This window comes from Rattus norvegicus, chromosome 14 (genome assembly GCF_021556685.1).
Source record: "Rattus norvegicus strain SHRSP/BbbUtx chromosome 14, alternate assembly SHRSP_T2T, whole genome shotgun sequence".
NCBI classification, from domain to species: domain Eukaryota; kingdom Metazoa; phylum Chordata; class Mammalia; order Rodentia; family Muridae; genus Rattus; species Rattus norvegicus.
This window is the reverse complement of record NC_141547.1, coordinates 99165861-99191308: the sequence shown is the minus strand read 5'-3', so window position 1 is coordinate 99191308 and position 25448 is coordinate 99165861. Positions and strand designations below refer to the sequence as shown.

The 25448-nt window shown below is 45.8% G+C and overlaps 1 protein-coding gene across 6 annotated transcripts in view; it reads right to left on the bottom strand.

The window, feature by feature from the left end:
• Positions 1 to 268: 268 nt before the first annotated feature.
• Sertad2 (SERTA domain containing 2) overlaps positions 269 to 25448 on the bottom strand; it is a 104584-nt gene continuing 79404 nt past the window's right edge. For 4 of the 6 annotated variants that reach the window (XM_087584137.1, XM_087584139.1, XM_087584141.1 and 1 more), the window contains one exon: positions 269 to 5443. In XM_087584137.1, coding sequence (XP_087440263.1) covers positions 4492 to 5439 — 948 coding nt within the window. In that variant the 5' untranslated portion in view covers positions 5440 to 5443 and the 3' untranslated portion in view covers positions 269 to 4491. 6 annotated transcript variants of the gene reach the window in all.

Here is a 25448-nt window from a genome sequence, read left to right as displayed (position 1 = left end):
GAGTGGCATGTCGTCTCAGGTTAGTAAGTGCTAACAGCTCTGGGAAAATCCTGGTGAAAATGCTATCTGGAGAGAGTTGGGTCAGGGAAGGAAAAGGAAGCCAAGGGCTGGAGAAGGCGGGGAGCAGCGGGAGGGGTGGTTAGTTTCAGAAATTGAGAGGGTTCAGGAGACCTAAGGACTAACACGCACAGAGCACACTGCATCCACTGTAACGGGACCAGTCACGACACGAGCTGGCGGCACTCTTGTCAGAAGAAAACTGGACATGTTTCATCTTTTAACTGTTTATTGTATAATATAAAACTACAAAAGACTGCTCATTTCCATGTACATTTAATCTGTCCAATTGTTTAGAACACAGCCCTCTGGGTTCTGATGTGACGTCTGTAATATTGCATAGAAAAGGCACAGCTCTCAGGACTGTGGGGAAAGGTCACACCTTTTTCCTCAAAATCCACGCACCAACACGTCCCCATGTACACGTTCAACACTTTAGCTGTAACGTATGGACTGCTCCTCTCCCAAATTCCCCAAAAGTCCAAAATCTATACTGGCTTTGTCTGCAAGAGCGTTTGATCGCGGCTGAGAGCCGTGTAGAGCCACCCTTGGAAGCACTGGAGACAGTCGCACATGGGCGAGCGGACGAAGACCCCGCTGGCATCCGGGTGCTGGGCGGCAACAAGAATCAACCACTTACAGCTAGGACAAGTCAAATATGCTCTTTCTGCTATTTTCAGAAATGTAAAAAGGTTCAATCTGTAAGAGCAAGGTTTCAGAGTTAAGACAATTCACAGAGTAGAGCAGCGATCGCTGCAGTCTTTGTGTCTGTCATTTAAGAAGGCTGCCCTTGCAGTGTTCATAATTCATTGTCTACTGCAAAGGTGGTAAGAAATTTAGGCTTTAAAAATGATCCATAAGTTGATACTTTGGCTCTTTGGAGCTTACGTCGTTAAGAAATTTTCCTTGATTGACCTCAGGATGGTTGGGGCTATGGCGATAAAAAGCTCAATTGCGAAAGACACTGGGGTGGTGTAGGAGGCTGTGGCCATTTCTCACCCTTTGGTATGAAGGTGGGTGCCTGTGTGTTGCCCTTCCGTCATCAAGAGAAAGTGCTACTAAGAAAACTTTAAAAAATTATCAACCCTTTTTATGCTTGATTTTCTTAAAAATTTGGAGGTATTAGAACATTCCTCATCCACACCTTTTTGCATATTTTAAATAGACCCATATTGAAGATGAGAGTTAAGAATGAATGTGGACTGTGTATCTGATGAAAAGACAGGTGGGGGCTGGCTTGGCTCCCCCTTTTAATACATACAGATCTACATTCCTACAAGCAATACATTCCTACATACATTCTGCACCATACCCACCCGGATGTTATTAGAGCGCCACAGTAAAATAAATATATTTACACAGAAAAAAAAAAGGAATAAATAAGTTATGGGGAAGCCATCCCTTTAAGTCTCTCAGGAGTCTACTCTCACCTTGTCACGTCATTGCACATCACTGCCAACCACCTCTCCGGGCCCGGGCTCCCCAGGCTGTCTGCCTGGTTCTGGGTGCCACAAGACTGTCTTTGTGAAGGCGAGCTGTTACCTCCAGAAAGTGTCTGGAGGCACAGTCCCCGACTCCCACCGGGACTGGGGGATCTTGTCCTGGCTCCAACCCTTCCCTGCTGGGACACTGCTCAATATAAATAGGACACACAGACGGTCAACTCTTGGTGGGCCTGCTCTTCCTGAAAATGGCCGTCAGCTTCCCATGCATGTTTCAAGAATTAGCACTTTGCCTGCCAGTGTTGGGGGTGGGTGTTTTGATTTTGAAGCCCAGCCTTACAAATGCACTAGAGTTAGAGAACCAAGTTTGGGCAATGTTTCTCTGTGCTTATTTGAACTGTTGCCCAACATATGGGATTGTTTAAACACACGATTTGCTAATCCAACAGAAGTACAGTTGTTCTAAGTTACTGTAAGTCAGTGTTTGACAACGGCCATCAATTGTTTTTTGCCGTTTTGCTGGGAATAATCAACACTACTGTACATGCACATGTATGCAGATGTGTGTGGCATGTGGCCAGTTCACGGGATCCTCCCGTTGTAAAACAGAGTATGTCGGACCCACTCTCTACAAGAAAGAGAAGTTCTTAAACTGGAGAGGCACAATGACACTTGGAAGCATGTACAACCCTCACATTACATATGGTTCCTGGTCCTACACGAGAGGAGACATAGGTGTGAGAGGCCAGTGAGAGGCCGTGTGGAGGGCGCCTGTGGGAGAACCTCGGCATCAGCTTCTCACGGCTCTGGAGCTGATAATCAGCCTGCCGGACACTTTGAAGAAAGGCAAGTCAGAGACTAATCACACCACGCCGTCCACAAATCTTCTACTTGGATGAGCAGTTCCGCCATCACAAATGCATTTGCTTGCCATGTGCATTATAAAAATAAAACTATCTATGGCTTGTTTAAAGTGCCATTTATAAAATTTATCTTTTTAATTGGCCAGAAAGACCCATTTTATCCATGGCAAGAAGTGAGCAGAATTGGTTGGTGACTGTACATTGACAAATGACCAACAAAGACAACAAAAACAGAAACAAAATCCCATAATTTAAGGTTTTTAAATAAATATAAAAGTCATTTCTAGGGAAGCCATCTGCATACCAATGTAGGTTGGAACCTGCACTCAACAGCTCAAGTTCCCTGCAATGAAGAGCCGCGAGACAGAGGTGGCTTCAGCAACAGGCATGATACGCTAAAGCGGAGGACCGCATCTCACCGGTGCACGTGTGGGGGAACCACTCGAGAAAGAGCTGCTGCTTACGGGACCTGCACACAGAGGAGGCCAGAAACGTGCAGAGAAATCCCTGTCTGTGTGTTTGGGAATAACAGCTTTGTAAAGTGTAGTTAAAATAGCAGTTAATTAGAGAAAGCAACCAGATTGGACACCATGACATAAGGTGGTGAGCTATGGCTCTGGTCACAGATGTCAGGAGAGGAGTCGAGGTGTGCTGATCACAAAGATGCCATCGCAGCTCTTGGCAACAGGAAACAAAAGCCCCAGGGAAAGGACACTAGGAAAGGCAGCTCAGCAACACGGTGGTGCCTTCAGGGAAGACTTTCTTCTTTATGAGCTCTAAGAACTGCAGCAGGGCTCACCTCTGCGGAGAGGTCAGTTGCTTGTTGTAACATTTTGTTGTGTAAAATTGTGGTCTCATCATAAAAGCTATGCCAAAAGGGAAAGACTGGGGTTTCATTTTAAAAAATTAAAATAAAAACAATTAAAACAGCAACTTGGCATAAATACAGTTTTGTTTTGTTTTTATCCCCCTGCTGCCCCCAACTACCACCACCACCTTGAGACAGGGTTCTCACTGTACAGTTCTGACTAGACTAGAACTCAGAAAAATCCACTGCCCCTGCCTCCCAAATGCAGGGTTTACAGGGGTGTGTCACCACATCCTGCTGAGTCCATTCTTAAAGAAGACGATGCAGCCTCTGCTCAAAAGAGGGAGCTAAGGAGTAGTCACGTCAACCTACCCCTCCCCCACCCCAGATACACAACCACCTCCCCGCCAACTGCTTAATGCAAGTTTGATGAGCAGACAGGGCTCTGGCTTTGGAAGTCACAGTGCTGGCGGGTGACCTTGCCAGGGGCTGGTGCTTGTGAAATTTGGGTGTCAGATCACCTGGCCCTTTATTAAAGCGCTGTGTGTATTGTATTTGCATTGGGGACATCAACTGCAGATTGACGTGATCCGATTCTCTCTTGCACCATACACATATAAAACATTACGAGTCTATAAAAGTACAAGTGCACCTTGTACATCTCACGTTTGCAGGAACTGTGTGAGCAAATCCTATCAAAATAGCTATTTCATATGTATAAACAGCATTTGTTTTTAGAAAAACAATATCATAAACTGCAGAATCTGTACAAAAATATAAAATAAATTTGGGTAGCAGTTTTCTAAACAGCCATGTGAATGCAACACTTAGGAGTAGTTAATGCCTCTAAAAAGGCCGAGTTGCCAAGTCAACTTACACAGGGCAAAACGCCAGAGAAAGTACTGAGATTATCCAAATAATATAGATATATATTCTTTTTTTTTTTTACCTCTTGCAATAAAACTTATAGAAAAAATAGACAAATATGCACATGCAATTTACAGCTTTTCCAACTTAATCCTTGTGCTTCACTTGAACCGCTCATGTTCACCTTTCAACATTAGCAACAGTCTTCCAAAGTCTTCTCTCCTACGCCAGGGCAGCAGGTCTCTGAGGAACCCACTCAGAAGAGTGTGTTAAAGTGGTCATACTCGAATGAAGGCACTCCAACTCTGCTTGAAGAAAATACTAGTGTGATCCTTTTGTAAAATTTTCTTTTTCTCTGAAAAAGGCAAGCAAGGGTCCATGCACAGTGCGGAGAAACTGTTGGGGCTACAAGGGTGCAGGGCCTGCCTGGGCGCAGGTCAAGGGGCCCCAGATCTCAGGAGCCAACAAGTACCTCCATGATGTGGTCCAGCTCTGTGAGATCCATTTTGAAAGGCTGACTTGGGGCAACAGGCTGATTGCTGTAGGGAGCCAGGGTCTTGAGGAGGTCATCAGCTGACACAGGGGCCATCTTTGAGGCTGTCCCTGATGCAGATGTGCAGGGGTCAAAATCATACATGGATGTATCAATGTCAGCAAACAAGATGTCATCCAGGGTCAAGTCTGTCAGGAAACCCGTGGACGTTGTTATTTCAAAATTCCCAGGCAGAGAGTCCATGAATCTTGAGTCGTCTGTGCGGCCTTCCTGGGGCCCCTCGGGTTTCTGGACACTGGTCTCACTGGAGGTTCCTTTCGAGCCCTCAGGGGCTGCTGCTGCGGCAGCCTCTGTGGAGGTAGATGTAGGACAGAGCTCCTCGATCTCGTCCAAGGCGGAGGAGAAGCTGTCCTTCTCTGCTGAGAGAGCTGGAGAAGAGAGTCTGGTGGGAGCCGCAGGGTGCACAGCCTGCAAAGTGCAAAAAGTGTCATCGTCGCCCTCGAGCAGCGAGGCAGGGGTGAGGCAGGCCTCCAAGGGTGTAGTGCTTCCTAGGTCACAGGGGTGAGCAGGAGGCGAGGCCAGGGGGGTGAAGGCAGGTGGGGCCTCCCGGTAGCTGTCACTCAGTGAGTCGCTGGGCTGGGAAGTGGGGGTGAATGTAGGCCTCAGGCTGCCTTCCTGCTTGAGTTCCTCCTGGATCCGCCTCAACATGTTGTTAATTAAGACAGTCTTCTGCAAGCTGGGCTCTGTCAGAGGCCTGTGGTTATACAGTTTCATAAGGGAAATGTTGAAGATAGTCTGGCGCTGTAAGGTGTAAGACACCCTGGATGGAGCATCGGAGGGGGACACGACTTTGCCTTCCAGCCCATCTTCATGCTCGTCAAACTTCCGCTTTCCTCCTTTACCCAACATATATCTACAAAGGAGAAAGACAGAGAACAGCATGAATCCCATGAAGACGCGGACTTCGGTCTTGTGTGTGTACTTAGCCTCCTGCCCAGAGAAGCAGGTGAAGTCAGTGGGAAGGCCCTGTCCACAGAGAAGTAGGATCCACCCTTGCATGCCTGCAGGGCGATTTTTATCACTAGGTAACCCAGGCCAATGTACTGTGTGAGTAATGTGTACGACACAACTCGGAGAAGTTAGGAGTTACCATGGAAACCATGATTTTTACTTTCTCAGCTCATGTACTTGCGTTCGCTTGCCTAACATTATCACACAGGTTCAAATTCCCTCCCCCAAATGGGTTTATTTTTAAAGCTTACGAACATACAATGCATGACCTCAACAGACAGAGGTGCTGTAAGTTACAGCATGAATATGGTGCGAGTGAGGGAGAGCGTCGTCCGAGGAGGAGAGCACACACAGTCCTGGTAGAAGCAGTGTCACTCTCTACACATTTCTCCCTCCTCGAGTTCCCGAAGCCTTGTTGCCTGACCATGGGCTGAGCTGCCACTATCTTCTACTCTAAGCCAAGTGGCAGAACGCACATTCCTGCCCTGGGTCTCCGCCTGGCTTGCTTTCCCAGCCACAGGGAACTGTCTAGATAAACTGCTTTGGAACTGAAGGACCCTGCTGACTGGAAGCCCTGCTACTCCGGCACTGGACACATGTCACAACAAATACCTACTGTGACCTCAGAGATACCTGGGTATTTGAAAGATATAAGGGACTCTCTACCCCAGACCCTGAAAACCTGATGAGGTCCCTTTGTGAGAACTGTTGTCTGGAGGTCTCTTTCAGAACGGAAATCCTACCTCCTAGTCTCCACTGACCATGGTCCTGTCTCAGAACTTCTGCTATGGAAAACCTCTCAGGACCAGCCTTTGTCTCATCTTTTAGACATTTCCAGGCAGGCTTTCAGTATGAATAGATTCATACTGAATTTTTATTCAATTGTGTTGAATCCCTCAATAGACCTACCAGTGTTGTAACTCAGCACCACACCCAGCCAGGTTAGCCGTTGTCTAAGCACCGGGTCAGAAGAGCTCACCCTAGACCCATGTGAGCCCGCTCCAAAGGTGCGCGCGCTCTCTCTCTCTCTCTCTCTCTCTCTCTCTCTCTCTCTCTCTCATCTCATACTCACCTCCCCTCTGCAGCCCCTCACTCATGCTTACTCTAAATCTACAGAGGCTCAGGTACTCGCCAGACCACGTGAACTCCATCGTATGCCTCACAAGCCATTCCAATTTCAAATCTGAGTCTAAAGAAGGCCAGCACAACGAATACACTTCACAGAAGTTTCTTTCAATACCCTGTTTAAAGGAGGGCCATGCAGTCCCCTGCACAAAGCAGACCTCTAGAAGGCCAGAGTCTGGCACATGATCCCATAAAGGATGTTTGGTTCTGATGGGAGAAATGAAGACGGCTGCAGCCTATTCACGCCAATACAGGTTTGAGATCTGTGATGCTTATAAGGAATGTGGAATTCCTTGTATGAAACCATTCCCTCATTTCGTAAGCATCAACAAGATGGGTATTATCATTAGGACCAAAGACCAGTCCCATAATCAACACAATTGTTCATGAGACAAGGAGGGTCTAATGACAACGGGCTTCTCTTTCGCCTCTCAGAGTTCCTACTGCTTAGTGGGCCCCACTTTGTGTCTACTTAGCACTGACATTTCTTGTTTGCAGTACCTGCACTCGTTTAAACTTGACAAATCAGAGAAGAGGTAGTTTTATTTCACTCTGCAAAACGCAATTCAGCAGAAGCATTACAGACAACTTGATTTTGAAGCAAGTAACTGTATTCACAATTTGATGTGTATTTGCTTACAATTTGAGCATTTATACTCAGGGGGAAAATGCCACTTTGCACGAAGAGCTTGTAAGTGCATTTAATTTACACACAATGCTATCTGATCTATGTTATGCCACCCTGTGATCAGGCCACTTAAATGTGTAAGTGCACGAGTGCATACATGCACACCCTAGGCCAGCGCTTCTCACGCCATGGTCCACAGGTGGGGCTGGGTGTGAACTTGGGCCATTCAGAGGAGGAACAAAGATTCTGTATTACTTAGGGAGCAGCACAGCAAACTGCAAAGTGCCTGTCAGGTCTGTGAATCTGACCCCTTCACCCCCAACCCCACCCCTGTCAGGTCTGTGGATCTGAGCAATCCCCCCATCCCCCCTCAATAAGGTCCATGAATCTGACTCACAGCACCAGCTGTTTCCCTCTTTTTTTTTCTTTCATTTTCCTTTTACTTTATTTTCCAAATAATCATTTTACTGGAATTCACAAAGGACCAGGTAGGAAGGTGAAAATATCAAGATGGCCCATCCACAGAAGTTTGAGAAACACTGAAATATAGCTAAGATCAAACCAGAAACTTATTGCCACTTGGCACTTTTAGTGATTTTTCAATAGTAAAATAACTTTGGTACCAGAGTGTAGACTTCTAATCACTAATATAAAACTGAGTAAGGACTTGTTACCAGAGTAAATGGGTCCTTCCCGCACTTTCTGCTCTCTCCCTCCCCTTTTCTCCTCGGTTTTACAAATGAGATCTCTGCTGACAGACCGGTCTAAGGTTCTAGACCTACATAATCTGCTTCCTAAGCAGCTGGGTTATAGAGATGTACTGCTATAGTATCTTTTCAATAACACACATCTTCTGAAAATTCTTATAAATTAATTTGTTACACTGGGCAAAGTGGTACAAGCCTTTAATCTCAGCACTCGGCAAGCCAGAAGTTGGCAGATAAATGCATTCCAGGACAGCCAGGGCTTCCTGGAGAGACCCCGAGCTAGTGTTGTGCGTGCATGTGTGTGCTTGCACATGTGTGCGTATGTACATATGGGAGGTCAGGGGGCAACTTGATGGAGTTAGTTCTATCCTTCCACCACGGGTCAGAGAGAGAGAGAGCAATTAAGGACTCCTGAGCCATCTTGTTGGCCTAATAACATATTTCTTTAGAGATAATTGCTGCTTCCACAGGGTCACACCTAGGGGCTGGAGAGATGGCTCAGGGTTAAGAGCCCTGCTACTGTTGAGACCCAGGTTCGGAAGCTAGCACTTCCTTGGTGACATCTACCTGGCTTCAGCAGACTCCCAACAGCTGTACCTCAGACTCCACACAAGCAGACCTAACCTCAGTCAGAACGCTCCATCTGGCTAGAGCTGTAGGCTCACCCTGGTGGTTTAGGAAACCTGTGGAGATGTCTGTGATGATCCCTTGAACTGGAGGGTGAAGTCCCTGTAAGGAAGTTCTGTGAACAGGGCTACGTTAGCAAGCTAAATATTGAGTGGTTTTCAAGTGTATAAATAAGGACCTCTGGTGCAGTATATGTCAAAAACGGCTTACTTTCACTTTTTTCTGTTTTGTATTGGAGCAAACAAAATTGGCTCCACGTACCCAATGAAATTGCAAAATGCACACAATCTAGGTAAATCATATAGAAAAATAAAAATGCAACAAAATCAAAGAACACCAAAGGTAGCAGCTCTGCCATCCGCCTGCTCAGAGGACCTTCAGCTCCACAGAGACAGGGCTACACCTCTCACTCAGAGGGCTTTGTATAACCTCCTTAAGCAAGACAAAATGCGAAGACAAGGCATGCCTTCAAGAACCAACAGCAAACAGCCAGGCACGTGGCCCCTTCTGGTCGCTTTGAGCCTGGCTCAGGTCCGACTGGGTCAGGGTGGCCAGCTCCTAGGAAGCCTCTTTCTCCTCAGATACTCTGAAAAAAAAAATAACAATGTTCTTTACGGGCTGTCAGAGAGGCATGTGACCTTTCCAAAGGCCTCAAAGGAGAGCAGACTGCAGAAGCAGTATCGGGAGCTCATTAAGCGATTCCTGGGAAGGTTTCCCTGTGCAGTGGAAGGGCTCCAGAGTTAGGGCCCTCTAAATAAGCACTGGATGCTAACTTGCTTCCTGGGCTACCTGGCCTTTGGTGCTCCCTTATACTCCTCCTCAGCGTTTGAACAACCAAATCTATCCAGACAAAAACTCAAAGAGCTTCCCAGGGCTCAGGGCTGGGCTGGAGTAACCCTACAAAGGGTAAACAGGTGGGTGGCTCCTTCCTTTCCTCTCCTGTCACCCAAGCCTAAAACTACCAACTGTTCTACTGACCATCCACTGGCTCTTACTATAAGGGCTGAGATCAAATATGACCTCTTCCAAACTGTTAGGAAAAAACCCTGACATTCTGCACTCAAATTGAGGCCTGGTTTCAAACTCAAGTCTCACTCACGCTGGGTGCATGCCCAGACATGGAGCTATGATGCTCTCAGCCTGGTCAGTACTAACTGCAGCAAACTGAATCTAAAAGAGAAGACCAAACACACACAAAACGACCCACGTGTGCCAGACAAGGCCTCCACTTTGCAGCTCCTCATTAGAAAGGACCCTAACACCCCAAAGCTACATTCTGTCTAATCCCAGCACCAGGAAGGCAGAAGCAGGTGGCTCTAGACCACCACCACCACCACCACCACCACCACCACCACCACCACCACCACCACCACCACAATAGTAACAACAACGGCAACAGAAAAAGGACTATATTTTGTTGAGGCTGATGCCCAAGTAACAAGTGTCAGTACAAATTTCCTTGAAAGACCAAGGTCTAGACTCCAGAGGGTCAGAAAACTTTTACCTGCTGCCCATGGTTCCACCATTCCTGGTCCTAAGTAAGTCACACCTCAGGAAATGTGAGAGGAAATGCGGCTTGGCTTGGGTGATCAGCACTTGGCAGCCCCGTTTGCATGTCTGTCAACCTCCTACAGACTGCAAGGCCCTTAAAGGCACAAAGCTGTCTTGTTCACCTGAGTACTCTTCGCTTAGGGACCTTCCCTGATACCAAAATGGTCCTCACTAAATGAACAGTAAGTGGAACAAATGAAGAGACACAGAGCTCGTGCATGGATGTGGTCCTGACTGGAGGGCATGAGAGGGAGAGAGATGGAGACACCACCTTCGAGCCCTCATACTGACTGACTCTGCTCTCCCACTTAGGTGAGGACCAGCCTCAGCTGTGGGTTGTTCTAGCACAGATGCTGGGCTCTAGGATCTGTATTTCTGAGGTTTCCAGGGGATGCTGGACTGAGGATCTCAGAACCGTATTTCCTCTGGGCTTTGTCAGGCCAACTTACACTAAGCCTGAGCACACTGCTACTCACCATCTTGACAATGAAGGCCTCTCGTTTTTTTGTTTCTAAGTGTGGAGGGCAAAAAAACCCTCAATGAGTAGCACTTTATGATGGCAACTGACATGTGATCTTCTATCTCCTGCTTTAAGAGATGGCATCTACTATGCTGTCCAGGTTGGTCTTGAAAACTTGGCCTTGAGGATTCTACCACCTCCACTGTGAAAAGCAGCTCGAAGTACAAGTCAGCACCATCTGACCTCGCCGGTCGACTCCTACCTACTAGCCACGGTGCACACATAGTCTAAGTCAGCTCAGGCTTAGCTTGAGAGACAAGGCTCAGCGTCCGGTCATAGGAGCTGTGTGGTCTCAAGTTGAATCTTGCAACCCTTAGTGACTAGCTGGAATGCCTCATGCCCAGGGTCTGAAGATTATTATAAGTTGGACCCATGCACAACTTAAACAATGTCTTTATTTATAAGGCATTTAGAGTCCCCTCCCCACGTAGTGAGAATTTAAAAGTTACCTATAATTCTTTTCCAGCTATTAAAAAAACCGATATCTTCCTTTCATTTTTTTTAAATCACTGTACTTTAGTGTTATATGGACAGTCAAAATTAAACACCAATAATCTTCTTGAGACAAATAGAAAAATCTTCTTTTACAAGCAACCATTTCTGTTATCCTACCACCATCACCAAAAACCACTGCTTTTACTGCAGGCTTAGCACAGCCCAGGATGGACGGCAGGATGGGAGCCTTCTCTTGCCCATGAAGACTGCAGACTCTGTGCCCCTCAAAAAGAGCTGTCAAGTCCATTTTAACCCAGTTCATCCCAAACAATGGTCATTATACCTGACAGAAGAAGCACACAAAGTTCCTTTACTTCTTACTCAGACAGGGTCAAAATTGACAACTGAGTACCAATTTCAAGGAAAGGAAACGATATCTTGGACAGGTGTCTTCTTTGGACAAGAGATAACAAATCTCATATCCATTTAATTTTAATTTTTGCATATGAGTGTTTTGCCTGTGAACCACTTGCTCATCTGGTACCCAAAGAAACTAAAACAGGTGTCAGAGCTCCTGGAATCGGAGTTTTCAGCTCTGAGCTGCCATGTGGATGCTAAGAACCAAACCAGGGCCCCTTGGAAGAAAACTAGAGCTTTTAGTCCCAGAACCATCTCTCCAGCTCCAACACTGGATTTTTCAAAAGTCAGTGCCAAACCGATCTTTGAGGGCAATGCTGACCCTGCCATTGCCTCTACACCAATTTGCTACTTTTTATTATCAGATCCCTTGGAACTAGTATTGTGTGTGGATGGTTGTAAGACAGTATGTGGGTGCTGGGAACTGAACCCAGGTCCTTTGGGAGAGTAGCCAATGTTAACCTCTGAGTCATCTCTCCACCCACCCCACTCCGATTTACTACTTTTGAAGAAAAAAGGAGCCAAGAGGGAAGAGAAGGCTCCCAAGAGAACATCAGAGATTTCTCATGTGCATCTGGGGCTGCCAGAGCCGTAGGCTCTTGACTTGGAACAGATTCCCTCAACTGAGTGGCAGGGGAAAGCATGTTCCTAACTAAATCAACTGTGTGGTAGAATTCAGCCTCAGAGACAGACAGGGAGTGGCAGTAAAGACCCAATAAGGGAAAATTCCTTCTGGCAAGTGAGTATAGCCTCCAGCTGAATAGAGACCTATTATCCCAGCCGTGCCTAGCCAATCTCCCAGTCCAGGGACCACCTCTAGGAAGGTCAGCTCACACTTTTAATCCTAGCACTAGGCAGGCAAATCTCTTTGAGTTCAAGGCCAGCCTGGGCTACATAGGGAGTTCCTAACTGGTCACCTACATGGTGAGATCTTGTCTCAAACAAATAGCCAAAGAGATGGTAGAAGAATATTTTTCTTTTAATGATGATACTGTATTCTTCTTTGTCACCCCTCCCCCCAGCCTAGTCCATCTTGGCCACCATGAGGTCACTGGGTCTGCCGCCATTTCTGAGGCCCAAGTCACAAAGGCTTTCTTCCTCTTTTGTCTCTCAGACTCTGGTCAGAACCTAAGGATGCTCTTGTCTGATACTCTGGGCTTCCTCATTCTTTCTAAAGCCTTCCTCCCTGCCTCATGGCTCCTTGCTCTCGGTGTGTCTCTCCTTTCCCTCCTGTGGGTAGCTGCCAACATTTACAGCTTCTCCACCCAGGGGGGTTTCTTTTAAACTCTAGTAAGTGTCCCCAAGCTTTGCTGAACTCTTTCTCACATTCTATTAATGAGACTGAGACCCCCTTCCTAGGGGCACCCCCAGTAGTGGCTAAAATGGGGCTAGAAACTGTGCAGAGACAATTTCTGAAATGGAATTTCCTCAAATCCTTATCTTTGCTCACCTTTGGTATCCTGCCTTTGAGGTGAGCTTTTGTTCTCCTAGAGCCTGGTCTCCCCTGCAGCACGGCGGCAGCGAGGACAAACCCCATCCTGCGTCAATGGGAAACCGTACTGGCTTAGACAGCTTTCCACACTTGCACGCACGCAGGCATGCACGCTCACCCATTGGAACACAACACACTGGGAAACCTGCTCATAGCTAAGCTTTTAACACCCAGCTTCCCTCCGAGGCTCACAAAGAGCCAGAGCAGAAAGAGCTAGGGAAGTAGTGGTCAGGGACACTGGCACAATCATAAGAGAAGCCACAAGAAACAGCAGCCTCCAGGCCCTTGGCTGCAGCCAGGCAGGAGAGTACATGATGAGGGGAAATGGCATCAGACAATCTTCAGACGCCAGTGACAGCCCCTGGCCAGGGGAACAACAGTCCAACAGGGCAAGAAGCTCTACCACTTACAGACAGGGAAAGACAACTGCACTCTTACCCCTTTCCACCTATGCTAGTGACAACTGTGATGCCGTTGGGATCCACAAGATCTTATTTTTAAACTAAAGCCTACCCAGGGTTTCAGAGGTCTCTGCAGTAACATCCATGCTAATTGGTAAGTAAGACAAAGCCTCCCTAACAAATCAGCACAGTAATTATAAAGCCACTCGCTAGATCAGGCAGTCCCTGTGCTCGCTCAGGCTGCTGTAACCCGACACCCACCCTCGGCTCCACTCAGCCAGGCCCGCAGTCCCGCAGGCCAGCCCTGCCTACCCAGCCAGCACAAACTCCCAGCCCTCCAGAGGGCCACCATAGGCTGAGATACAAGTTGAAGTGGCCAAGACACCAGCCACCGTGCACATTTACACAACTTTACCATGTGGGATTGTTTCTAATGTCTACATTTTAACACACTTTATCCTCTTAGGATTTACTATCAGCTAAGCTGGATACGATTTCTAATGTTGGTTTATCAAATATAATCGGTTCACATGAGAACAAATGGAATTGTAACAGGTGACAACCAATTACACTGAGTAAACCAGAGTCAAATTCTAGAAATGAATATTTCTTTAGAATAAAGAAGAAGATAGGGAAGAATAAAGTATGTCTTGATAGTAAAAATCTGGAAAACAAAAACAGCTTTTAAAACAAGTCAGCAGTGTTTCTAATACCCCAACTCACTGGTTTTCTGTCCCCTGGAAATCTTAGGTTGCAATGCCAACCCTAATGAATTGGGGATAGCAGTCATCTTCTAAGGATGATGATGGACTGGCTAACAAGTCCTCGATTTCACCCCAGGATTCTGGCCCAAGGTGAGGTCTGAACTTACAGTTTCACAGATACAACATGATCTGAGGCCTCAGTCTGGCTAGAAAATACTCAGAAACAACACCAGCATGGCAATGTAGACGGAACAGTCAACAGAATGGTGGCTCCTCTAAAGCTCAGTGACGAGCACAGGGCACTGCACTGTACTTTGACTTCTGAGTCTGTCTGGAATTTTCCATAAAAGTTAAACAACACATCCCCATATATTAAAAAAAAAAAAATCAAATAAGAACAGCAAATTTCTTTTCTTTTTTGCCCCGCTTTCACACAGCAAATTTCTCACATGAGAATTACACTAACCCTATAAGCATATTTGTACAGATGAATGAGTGTTTTATGTAAACAAGCATGCCCAATGCAAATTGAAATCCTATAAGCGCTGAAAGATTGCACCACATCTACCACAAGGGGGTGCCACAGAGCAGCAAGGCATCTTCCAACTCCAAGTCAGTTCCTACCTACAGAGTTCTCAAAGCATTTACATTTCCAAAGTCCATCTCCCACTCAGGGGTTCACACGGCAATGCTGAATGCTAGAAGCCTTCCCAAATCCAAACTAAACTATGCTATGCTATGGTACAACCTTTCACTGCTTGTACCTAAGTAACATCAGTGCTCAAAAACCACAGTTAGGATCCCTGGAGGATTACTGGAGTACACACACACACACACACACACACACGTGTACACACACACACACACACACACACACACACACACACACACACACACACACGATCAACCAGGAATCCAAGTCACAAAATGTGGACTCAGAGGTGCCAACAGTTCAGATCTCCAGTGGGGTTGTGAGGCTGACTTCCAAGCACACATCCAGCCTTCCACATTTACAAGGAAGACTTTTCCCATAGCCCTACTGCATCTTCACAACAGTAGACTACTCCCACACTGAACAATGCTTCAGGTACTTATGTAGAACATCCCTCATCAGGAACACAGAGCAGAAGCCATCTAACTGGAAAATGTAATGCAGTTTCCACCTCGGGATACCCTGAAGCGAGTTACCGTCAAACAGCAGGGATTCTCCCTAGTCAGATTACTAGCTCAGGTTATGTGATGTCTGTTCAGTAATGATGCTTCTACCAGATGAACTAGTCGTCTTCCCTCCATTTGCAAACCAGTAATTGGAAGCATACATATTGTAACTTTGCATTAGGAAGCTGCTTTGTAATCATTTGGTGTCCAGGGTAGGTCTTCAGCACCCTGAGTCTAAGGTCTCATTAGCACTAAGGAATCTTCAACTTTGACTTTTCCCCAGGGGACCGCCTGCCAGGGAAGCTCATCTAACTTTGCACCTCCCATTCCCGGGCATAATGAAAATATTTTTTTCTCCTGTATTTATAATTGCTTAGATGGGATTCTAGTTTCAATCCTCTTGTAGCATCTTTTCCCCAAAGATGCCTTGTTTTTCCCTCGAATAAGTGATCCTTAATAAACAATGTCAAGGGAAAATAAAAAACTTGAGTAGAAACCAAACGATATGTCAAAAAGCATGTGAGAGTTTTTATTTTTATTTATTTATTTTTTTGGTGACCAGGTATATAAAACAGTCACACCAACACAGTAACTTTAAGGCCAATTCAGTGAAAAATAAAACTCCATTTTAGTTAAAACTAAAGGTTGCTTTCCATGTTAGCTAATTAGTTTATCACTAAATAAAACTGAAAAATAGAATATAAGGATGAAACTTTAAGAGATATTTTTATGGGAATATTTTTTAAGAATTAAAACATTAAATTGGGAGAATAGATGGTGAATCTGAGGCCCATGTAAGTAACCTACATATTTAGAATATTTATCATAATCGCCTTTACAAGTTAGGTAGACAGGGGATAGAGAAATGGCTCTGTGGTTAACACCACTAGTTGCTGTCTTCCAAAGGACCTGGGTTTGACTCCCAGCACCCATATAGTGGCTCACAACAATCTGTGACTCCAGTTCCAGGTGACCTAACATCATCTTCTGGCCTCCTTGGGTACTAGGTACATAGGTGGTATGCACAAACAGAGGCAAAACACTCATACACATAAAATAACAAAATCACTTAAAAATAAAAGAATTTGGCTGGTAAGGTTTTACACAGACAATTTAAATTTTGTATCAGATACTTGAATAGTTCACTCAATAGAAAAAGTAATGAACTCAGCTGGGTGGTGATGGTACACACCTTTAATCCCAATCCTGCATAGGCAGGAGTATTTCTGTGAGTTCCAGGCCAGCCTGGTCTACAAAAGGAAACAGCCAGGATTGTTCAACACAGAGAGACCCTGTCTTAAAAAAAAAAAAAAACAAGGGGGTGGGGGAAGAAAATATAAACTAAAGAGTAGTGAATATTTTGTAAATACAGTAGCCATTTTTCTAGGCTGTTTTGAGATTTTAATTTTCCCCCAAGGACCTTGGATATTCATAACTTACTGAATTTTAAGCAAAGCCATTTAGCTAAATACAATAAAAGTAATTAGAGTGCCATAAAAGTGTAGTAATATTTATTTCTAAAGAAAGCACTTAGTAGGTCTACTTTCACTTGGAGGGACCCTTGAGGAGAGTTCTCCTCAGTCCATCTAGCGCCTGCCTCCCTAACCTATTTGTCCCACCTGTCTCTGAGCACTTGACAAAAAACAGAGGGGAAATCTCACTTTGGATTTGTAAATCAACTACTGTCACAGCTAAGAATCACTCCCAGGTGAAATACACTTCATTTTATATTTCTGGTCACAGTAAAATAATTTTTAAGTCAATATTTCAAAAATTGTTTTGTGCTTACCTGGCTTATGCAAGTCCCAGGTTCTTCCCCAGCATCACAAAAATCACGTAATTGTTTGTCCCGGCTTAGCAGTAGAGCACTTTGCTAACATGCTCAGCATTGGGGAAAAGCACCACTTCTAAAAAGCTTATCAGACGTCTCACCAGAGGAGTAAACAAATCTGCTGAAGCCGGAGCACCCAAGTTTTGCTAGATAGGTTTCTAGGAAAGCACAGACCCAAAGACAAAGGCGTGTGTAAGCACAAGATGAGAACATGTCCCCTTCAGAGAGGAAGAGGAATCTGAAAGTCGAGGGTCAGACAGTACTGCCTGAACACCTCATTCGTGCGGCTACCACTGTATGCAAAAACCTGCTCTGGTACAGAGATGACCTTGGGACTTTGGGATTCTCAGAGTCTATCCTGGGCAATGCTTCTCGACACAGGGTGGGGTGCTCCAGGAGTCTACTCCAAGCTCAGGAGCTGCTGCATGGGCTGGGGTGATAAGCACTTAGGAGAGGAGAGCAAAGGGCTGGAAGTTCCATCTGCAGTGAGGGACTCTCGTGTGGCCACCGGGTTTACAGAGCCTACTGTAATCACACGACCATGTGTCCTAGAGTCAGAACCCCTTCCCTTCACTGTTCTAAGTAAACTCCTTAGAAGAAAAAAGAAGTGTGGTCTAGTGGCTCCTTCTTAGTCGGTTAATGGAGGGTTTTAAAGGTAAAGAAAAGCTTAGATTAATTAGGAAACCTGCAAAGCTTCAGTTTTTTGCAAAGAGACAAGAGTAGCATTGCAGATGTGGTCGAGTTTAAGAACTTAAGTTTGCTGCTACTTAGAGTTACTGGGGAAACAAAGCTGCCTTTGGGCACCTTAAACTAGTCAGACTGGCTATAGCAGTTGCACAGCCTGCTGCTGCTCTGTCCGTGCTCTCCCTCAGCCCCCACCCCCACCTACCCACAGTTCAGTCCACTCTGAGGCGCCAGCTCCACAAGACTGCCTTGGTGTGAGAGGCCAGGCAACTCCATTCCGAACTGAAAACTGCACTGGGGGCAAATGCTGCTTAGGTGACTTACAGTTCTACAACAGATCTATAAAGCCATTGTGCTTCCTCGAATTATAGTAAGTATTTTCAGTTGAGTTCAGACGGACAGAGGATTGCCCTATCAGAAATCATGTATTTTAAAAGATAATATACTGCATTTATCTTGAAATGTAATTTATACATTTTCAAAAAAAAATTTTAGACAGCCAAACATGTTTTTGTCTCATGATCTTTGGGGGTGGGGGAGCACCAACAACAAAGAGTCTATTTACTACCAGAATAGGAATGCCGTCTTCTTAGGCTGACATATGCCATTCACAGAGTCATACAAAGAATGAACTGCTAGGCAGTGCTAATGGAGAAAGACACAGCCCTACACAATGAGTGATGGACGCTCCGGGGGACTGCTCTGTTCATAAGGGTTTCCCAGTATTTGTACAGGACAGAAGTTTGCCTTTAATACTACCTACACTGGCTATTTAAGACAACTTTTTTTTTTCTTTAAAAAAAAAAAACCCAACTTTGGTCAGTTGTTTCTTTCTAAAACATTAAAATCAAATTAAATAATCAGACACTTTAAAAAGAGAAGTTACAGCCTATAAGTTCCTACAAAATGTTTAATGAGTCCTTATTAGTGGCAGTAGAACATGCTCTACTTGTGCACATCCACTCGGCCACAGCACTTGTAAACTTTCATGTGTTTCTAGTCAGAAAGGGGCCTGAGAGATAGCTCAGGCAGAGACAGTGCTTGCTACTCAGGCTTGGAGAGCAGAGTTAAATCCCCAGAACCCATGGAAAAGCTGGAGGAAGGCGGAGCCCACAAAGCTGTCCTCGGATGCCACATAACCTCCCCCGCAACACACACACAAATACAAACTTTAAAAAAAAGATCTAAGTGTGAAAGCCCGCACCCCTCTCCATACCAAACATTTCACTTAAACTGAAGCTTGGCCTCTGGTATCTTTAGCATAGGTTTGACCTTTGGACTCGACAATCAGAAACACACACACACACACACACACACACACACACACACGCACGCACGCACGCGCGCACCTCCTTCGACTAGAGCTTTCACTTGACATAATATGCAAAGACAATACATGAAAACACCCATAACTGCCAAGTCTAGGGAAGTTCTCAGTATACTAAATTTTAAAGCTCACCCTTCTGAATACAAGGCCTATCTATTTTTCGTAAATAACTTTGGCTAAGAGGTCTTCATTTTGAAAACATGAATGAAATTAAAACTCATATTGGTCTATAGAGTGAGCTACAGGACCTACCCAGAGAAACCCCATCTCTGAAATCCAAACAAACCCTCATACTTTTACTATTGCTCTTTACTAAGAAACCACGACAAAAGAAACCTGTAACAATGCCGTGGCTTTTACCTTTCTTAGTTTCTAGAGTGTAACATATTTTGAGTAAGGGCACTACTGAACCAGGTAACTTTTACTTTACCATGAGAGTACTGTTTAAAATGCTCCCCCACCCCCAGGCCCTATAAGGACCAGCCATCACAGGTAAATTTAAGTGACTTAAAAACAGAAAAAAACTGTGCTTGTTTTTTATGTCCATTGTTAATAGTTTAGTTGTAGTAACTTGGTAAATTTATATTTCTGTTCCTTAATTAAATTTAAAAAGTAGGATAAGTCAGCAGTGGGAGCAGAATGAGTTTCTAAATCTGAGTCAAACTCTTCTCAGTTCTTTTATCAGAAGCTGATCTGAGCAGCTGTTACCTACCAGTCTGTGACACTTGCCTGACAATAAAACTACTCCTAGGACACCTCCTGCCACACAGTGGGTTGTTATAAAATATGAGTCCCCTCCCTACCTGTTGAAATAAAGTAAGGAACAGACTTGGGGGCTTGGGGGGAGGGAGCTACCAAGTCTATGGACACATACATAACAGTTGAACATATTTTAATTAGGAGAGGAAAGACATTATTTTAAAGCACACTAACATGAACATAATCACTGGATGGCCCTGAATTCACTGTGTAGATCAAGCTAGTCTTGAACTCCTACATAAGTGTATGCCACCACAACCCAGGCCAGCCCTGTGTACTATTTAATAAAGAATTTTTTTAATAAAAATATCAGGATAGTAAGGATCCACAACTATCCGTGTTCATGCCTGAGTTGGGCTCTAGTGTCTTCACCCTCTAATCAGGACACAGTGATATTAAAGGGCTGGGGTGAAGTAGCCACTAGATGAGGTGAACAACTAACCCAGCAGCAGAACCCAAGGCTCTCCGGCGTGGAGCCTAACCGGGGTTAAGTGGAGCCCTGGCCCAACTTGCTCCTGTCAGTAACAAAAATTACAAAAAGTAACTGTGAACAGTTAGGGCCTGGGCCATCCTACTGGTGAGTACAACCTCCAGGCCCTTTCCCACAGGTTCTGAACACTTCTTAACAAATACTAGGAAATCAAAAGCATGTTTCAAGAACAATGCTTGAAAACACCGACTGTCTCCGAAAGCCAGCTAGGGTTTGACCGATTCTGCTCAAGTAAAAACTGCTGTTTCTGAGTCTGTCCCTGCTGACTGCCCTTCTCCATTCAGTGCCTGCAAAACCGACTTTCTATTCCTGAAACTACCTAGATGCGAGCAAAAAGTTATTCTAAAACAGTCTCATCGCTCTGCAAAACTTAGCATTCAATTTTCAACTCTATTGACTGCTACTATGTCTGCTAAAGCAAAAGAAAACTTATGGTTAAGAAAATATGAACAATTCAGTACTTTCTCTCGACGCAATGTTCCTCTGAAGGGTGCCCAGTGTCAATGGTACAAAGTCTACGCGTCCGGACAGCTGGCTCCCCTCAGCGCCGCCCCCCCCCTGCCCCGTCATAGGCGGTTACCACCAAGATGACTTGTAGATTTCTAATTTAAAAACCAGGAAGGCGTTAAGTTTAATATACATTTGGGTCCAAAATCAAGTCACTTGGGCATGGAAGAAAAGAGGGTGAAGAGAGCTGTTTTAACGCAAAACCGCCGGGAAACTCTAGAAACACAATATAGCAAGTTGGATGCAAACCCAGACACGGAACTCAAAAGTGAAGCAGCCTCCCTGCCAGCAAACCCGAATCTTAAAAAAAAAAAAAAAAAAAAAAAAAGTCTCTGCACGTTCTCAGCACCACAACCACCACAGCGAGCACACACACGCCGGCCGTGACGGCAACAACTCCCGCCCTGGGTCGTGACAGCCGGGGTCTTCAGGCGGCCGGTGGGAGCTCCCCAACCTGCCCGGCCCGGCCTCCGCTGCCTTGGGCTCCCGCCTGGCCCACCCCAGCACCGCCCCCCGCCCATCCGAGCCCAACCCCCGGGAGCCTCCAGCTCGACTGGGAACTCACCACAGGCAGGTCCGCCCGGAGCTAACGCATCGGAGGGGTTTCCGCCCACCCCTCAAGCTATGCCCGCTCCATGCGGGGCACCCCGCCGCGGGGCCGACGGTAGTAGGGAACTCGGCGAGGCCGGAGCTATGACTCCGGCGTCCTCTGCCTGCGCGTCGGGAACATTATACAATGGTGGAGGAGGCTGCGGGCAGCCGGGAGGAAGCAGGAGGCGGGCGGAGGGGACGCCCGGGCCGAGAGAGGTAGGGCTCGTGCTTCAGCACTCGCGGAGCGGGAGTGACGTCCGCCTGCGAGCCTCGGGCGAGCTCCGGCCAGGCCCCGAAGGCCCCACCCCTTGCTTGGGCGGGCCCCGCCCTACCGGCCCCGCCCCTGCAGTATAGGCCCCACCCTGTTCCCCCTCCTACATCCAACCTCAGGCCCCGCCCCACCCCCTTCCTCAGGTCCTGGTCCCCGAAGGCCCCGCCCCTAGCCGGTCGGGACCCGCCTCAGCTTCGCAGGCCCCGCCCCGGACCCGCCCAGGTGCCATAAATGCAGATTCCCGCAGGGTGAACGCTCAGGAAGCGGCCAGCAGACACCGAGCTTCAGCAGTCGGCCCTGTAGACTAAAGGATAAATAGGAGAAGTAGAAATGGGGGCGCCCAAACCGGACGGCTACTACTAACACTACTAACCCTCACACACTGAAAAACAGGCAGATGACAGAGCGGGTGATGACAAAGGCGGCAGCGCGGGTACTGTCCGCAGAGGAGCACGACCACAAATATGACAGGCATCCGAACTATTTGGCCACTTGGGCCGGTTGGCGGGAGGGTAGGGTCCACCAATGGCCCTCGGAGATATCGGAATGGGGGGAGGGGTCAAGGGCTCCATCTGCAGCTGACGACAGAAGGGAAGTTCGACAGTTGAAATGGGTCACCAAGTAGTACCTTTGGAGGCGGACAGACCAGAGTTGGAGACCAAGCAGCCAACTAGAGGGAGATGGAGAACACAGAGAGCCAGAGGCGTGGTCCTCTGCCACAAGTTTCAAGCTGATAGCCTTATCTTTCCCCTTAAAACAACAACAACAAAACCCTAGTGTTTTTAACTACTCAAACCCAGCAGGGGCTTTATACCGTCCTTAGTATTAGCACGAAAGCGTGTATCTAAGTGGTTTGAATTTAAGAGCACCAAGAGGCCAGGGACAGCTCAAGTAGAACATTTATGATTACTTTTAAAATGACATGTACATTCTACATAAAGATATTACAAAAGATATTCAGGTACCTTAAATTTTTGGCTGCCACTCCAATCAATAATTTCTCTTCAGACTACTTTGCTGTTTAATGGTCCACTACACTAGTTGTATTTAAGGATGATAAAGCTTTAAGACCAACATAAGGGCTTAAACATCAAGACAAATTTAGTCCAACTCCAACTGTTCTGTAATGATTTGTTGTCAATCGAGCTGATGATCTTATCAAAATTAAACGTGAACCAGCAGCAGTTGTGGGACCTCTCTACACTAGGTAGGCAGAGACAAGCAGATCTCAGTTCAAGGCCAGCCTGGTCTACATACACAGTTGTAGGCCAGTCAGGACTAAACAGTGAGAACGTGTCTCTAATTATAACAACTATTATTATAATGTGTGCTAACCGGTAAGGAGACAATGTCTGGTTTTACCAATTAGGGAAGTAAAAAGGGTTTTTGGTTGCTGTTTTTAGTGAATCCTTGATATTATCAAAATCTCATACAGATATTTCATGAGGTATAACCAATATTAGCTGATTGTATATCTCTTTGGCATGCCATTATAATAGCATTTAAAACAGCATCACATAAAGTATGCTCATGGCCCTATGAGGTCTTGCTCAGTGGCATAACCTTTCAAACATTTTGCTGGAGAGCCAAGGTATTTTTCATTTCTAGAGTTCTGCGTTTGGAGATAACACCAACTCCTCACGGCTCCCTAACCACCCACTCACTTAGACTGAGCGCTCACTTTGAGAAACTGCCATTGAAATAGAAGCTGCACTAATCTTCCTGTGGGGGTCTTTGTGGGAGGCCAGAGGTATCTAGTTCTGTTGAATTGAATATGAATTAAACTGTTATTCATGAATTGAAGTTAGCAAAAAGATGGGGAATTTAATGACACCTGGCTATTTCTTAACAGATGGCTTCCTAAATACAGTGTTCCTGCACAAAAGAAAAGCCAATATGAAAGGGACATCTCAGTGTGTCCACAGAACGAACACTTGCTGTCTCAAGTCTGAGTTTGGAGGAAAGGAGCCCAAGGTTACCTCCGGGAGAGACATCTCAGAGTTTTGTTTTTGAAGGCTTGATAGCTTATCAGTGCACGAGTTACAGTTTCACCTAACCGACGTCTAGAATCTGGTGTATCCGCCCAATCAGTCAGTGTGAAGTGGTAGCTTCGACAGCTGCCAGTGTGGTCCAACTTCAGGTACTTGTCTTCCCGCTCCGTCTCCTCAGGCTGGATTCTGTGTAGGTCGGCACAGCAATCTAGCTAGTTCCGCCTAATCGGAGACATTCGAAGATGAAGGAAGAGCTCCCTGAACTTCTGTGAACCATGTGCATGCCTTGGCTCAATGGCGCTCAGAAAAGGGTGCTGGGTCCTCTGGAACTGGAGTTACAGAAAACTGAGCGGCTGTGGTGGTGGGAACCAATCTGGGGTCCTCTACAAGAGTAACATACACTTTAACTGCCGTACTGTCTTTTCAGGACACTTTTCCTGAATGTCTGACGTATACTCAATGACCAAGAAGGGTGTTTTGACTTTGAGACTGGCTCTCTCTACATAGCTCCATCTATCCTGAAACTATGTAGACCAGGTTGGCCTCAAACTCAAAGAGATCTCCCTGTCCCTGTCCCTGTCCCTGCCCCTGCCCCTGCCCCTGCCCCTGCCCCTGCCCCTGCCCCTGCCCCTGCCCTTGCCCCTGCTGGGGGTAAAGCTATACACAACCATGCTGGGCCTGAACTTTTTTTTTCTTTTTAGAGAAAAGTATTAGTTACTTCTACAGAATGATCGAGAAGTGCTAAGTGAACTTGTATGTTTGGTTTATAAATTTTAAAAGTCCATTTAAAATAATCTTAATCTTAGGGCTTCATCAAGAATTCAGAATTTCTCCATCACAACGTAGTAGGTCACATTTAACTCTGAGGAGCATTATCAGTTTAGGGAGAGCAGAAGCATTCCTTTTCTTCAGTTTCCTTTAGAAACTCTAAAATCATGAGCTCATCCAGAAAGCTCTCTCCTCTCATGGCTGAGTCCTGGATACCAGTTTACAGTCCCTGCTTCTCCTCTGAAATGCTATGTATGGCCTTATGTCTTACAGACTAGTACAGTAGGGCACTAACTGATGGGTGCTTTTAGCACTTAATTAGCATGGCAAGAGAAACAAGGGACAAGTCAGATATATGAACCAAGAAACAAACATTATTTATTTATTGGTATCTATGTATGATGCTTTGTGTGTAGAGAGGACGGGACTCAGGGTCAGCTATTGAGCTATAACCACAGTCTGAAAACAAAGACAAGCTTCAAAAACTTCCTCAATTTTTCTTTCAACTTAATTCTAGTCTAGGTTTGAAGCTAAATATTAGCAGTCCTCTATCTAGCAACATTCTTAGTCTTAGTTTAAAGTCAAAAAAGACAAAATATTTCAGTTATGAAGCCACTGTATAGAAAAGACTGGGCCACAGAACCTTCTCATGGAAAACATGAGATATTAACGGTTGACTTACCATAATACCAGAAAACTTGGGACGGGTTTTCAAAATCAAATTCTGGAAGTCACATCTTGTCTGTGACCAGCAGGGATTCCTATGGATGTGAAGGCCAGCAGACAGCTAACAGTGTTAGAGGAAAGCCTTCCTCATGCCCAAAGACCAAATAAACTAATGTACTCCTGCCAATTGTGTTCTGCCCTCTGCTCTGTCAGGGCTTCCTCCTCCTCCTCCTCCAAGTCTCAATTCACCCAAGCAG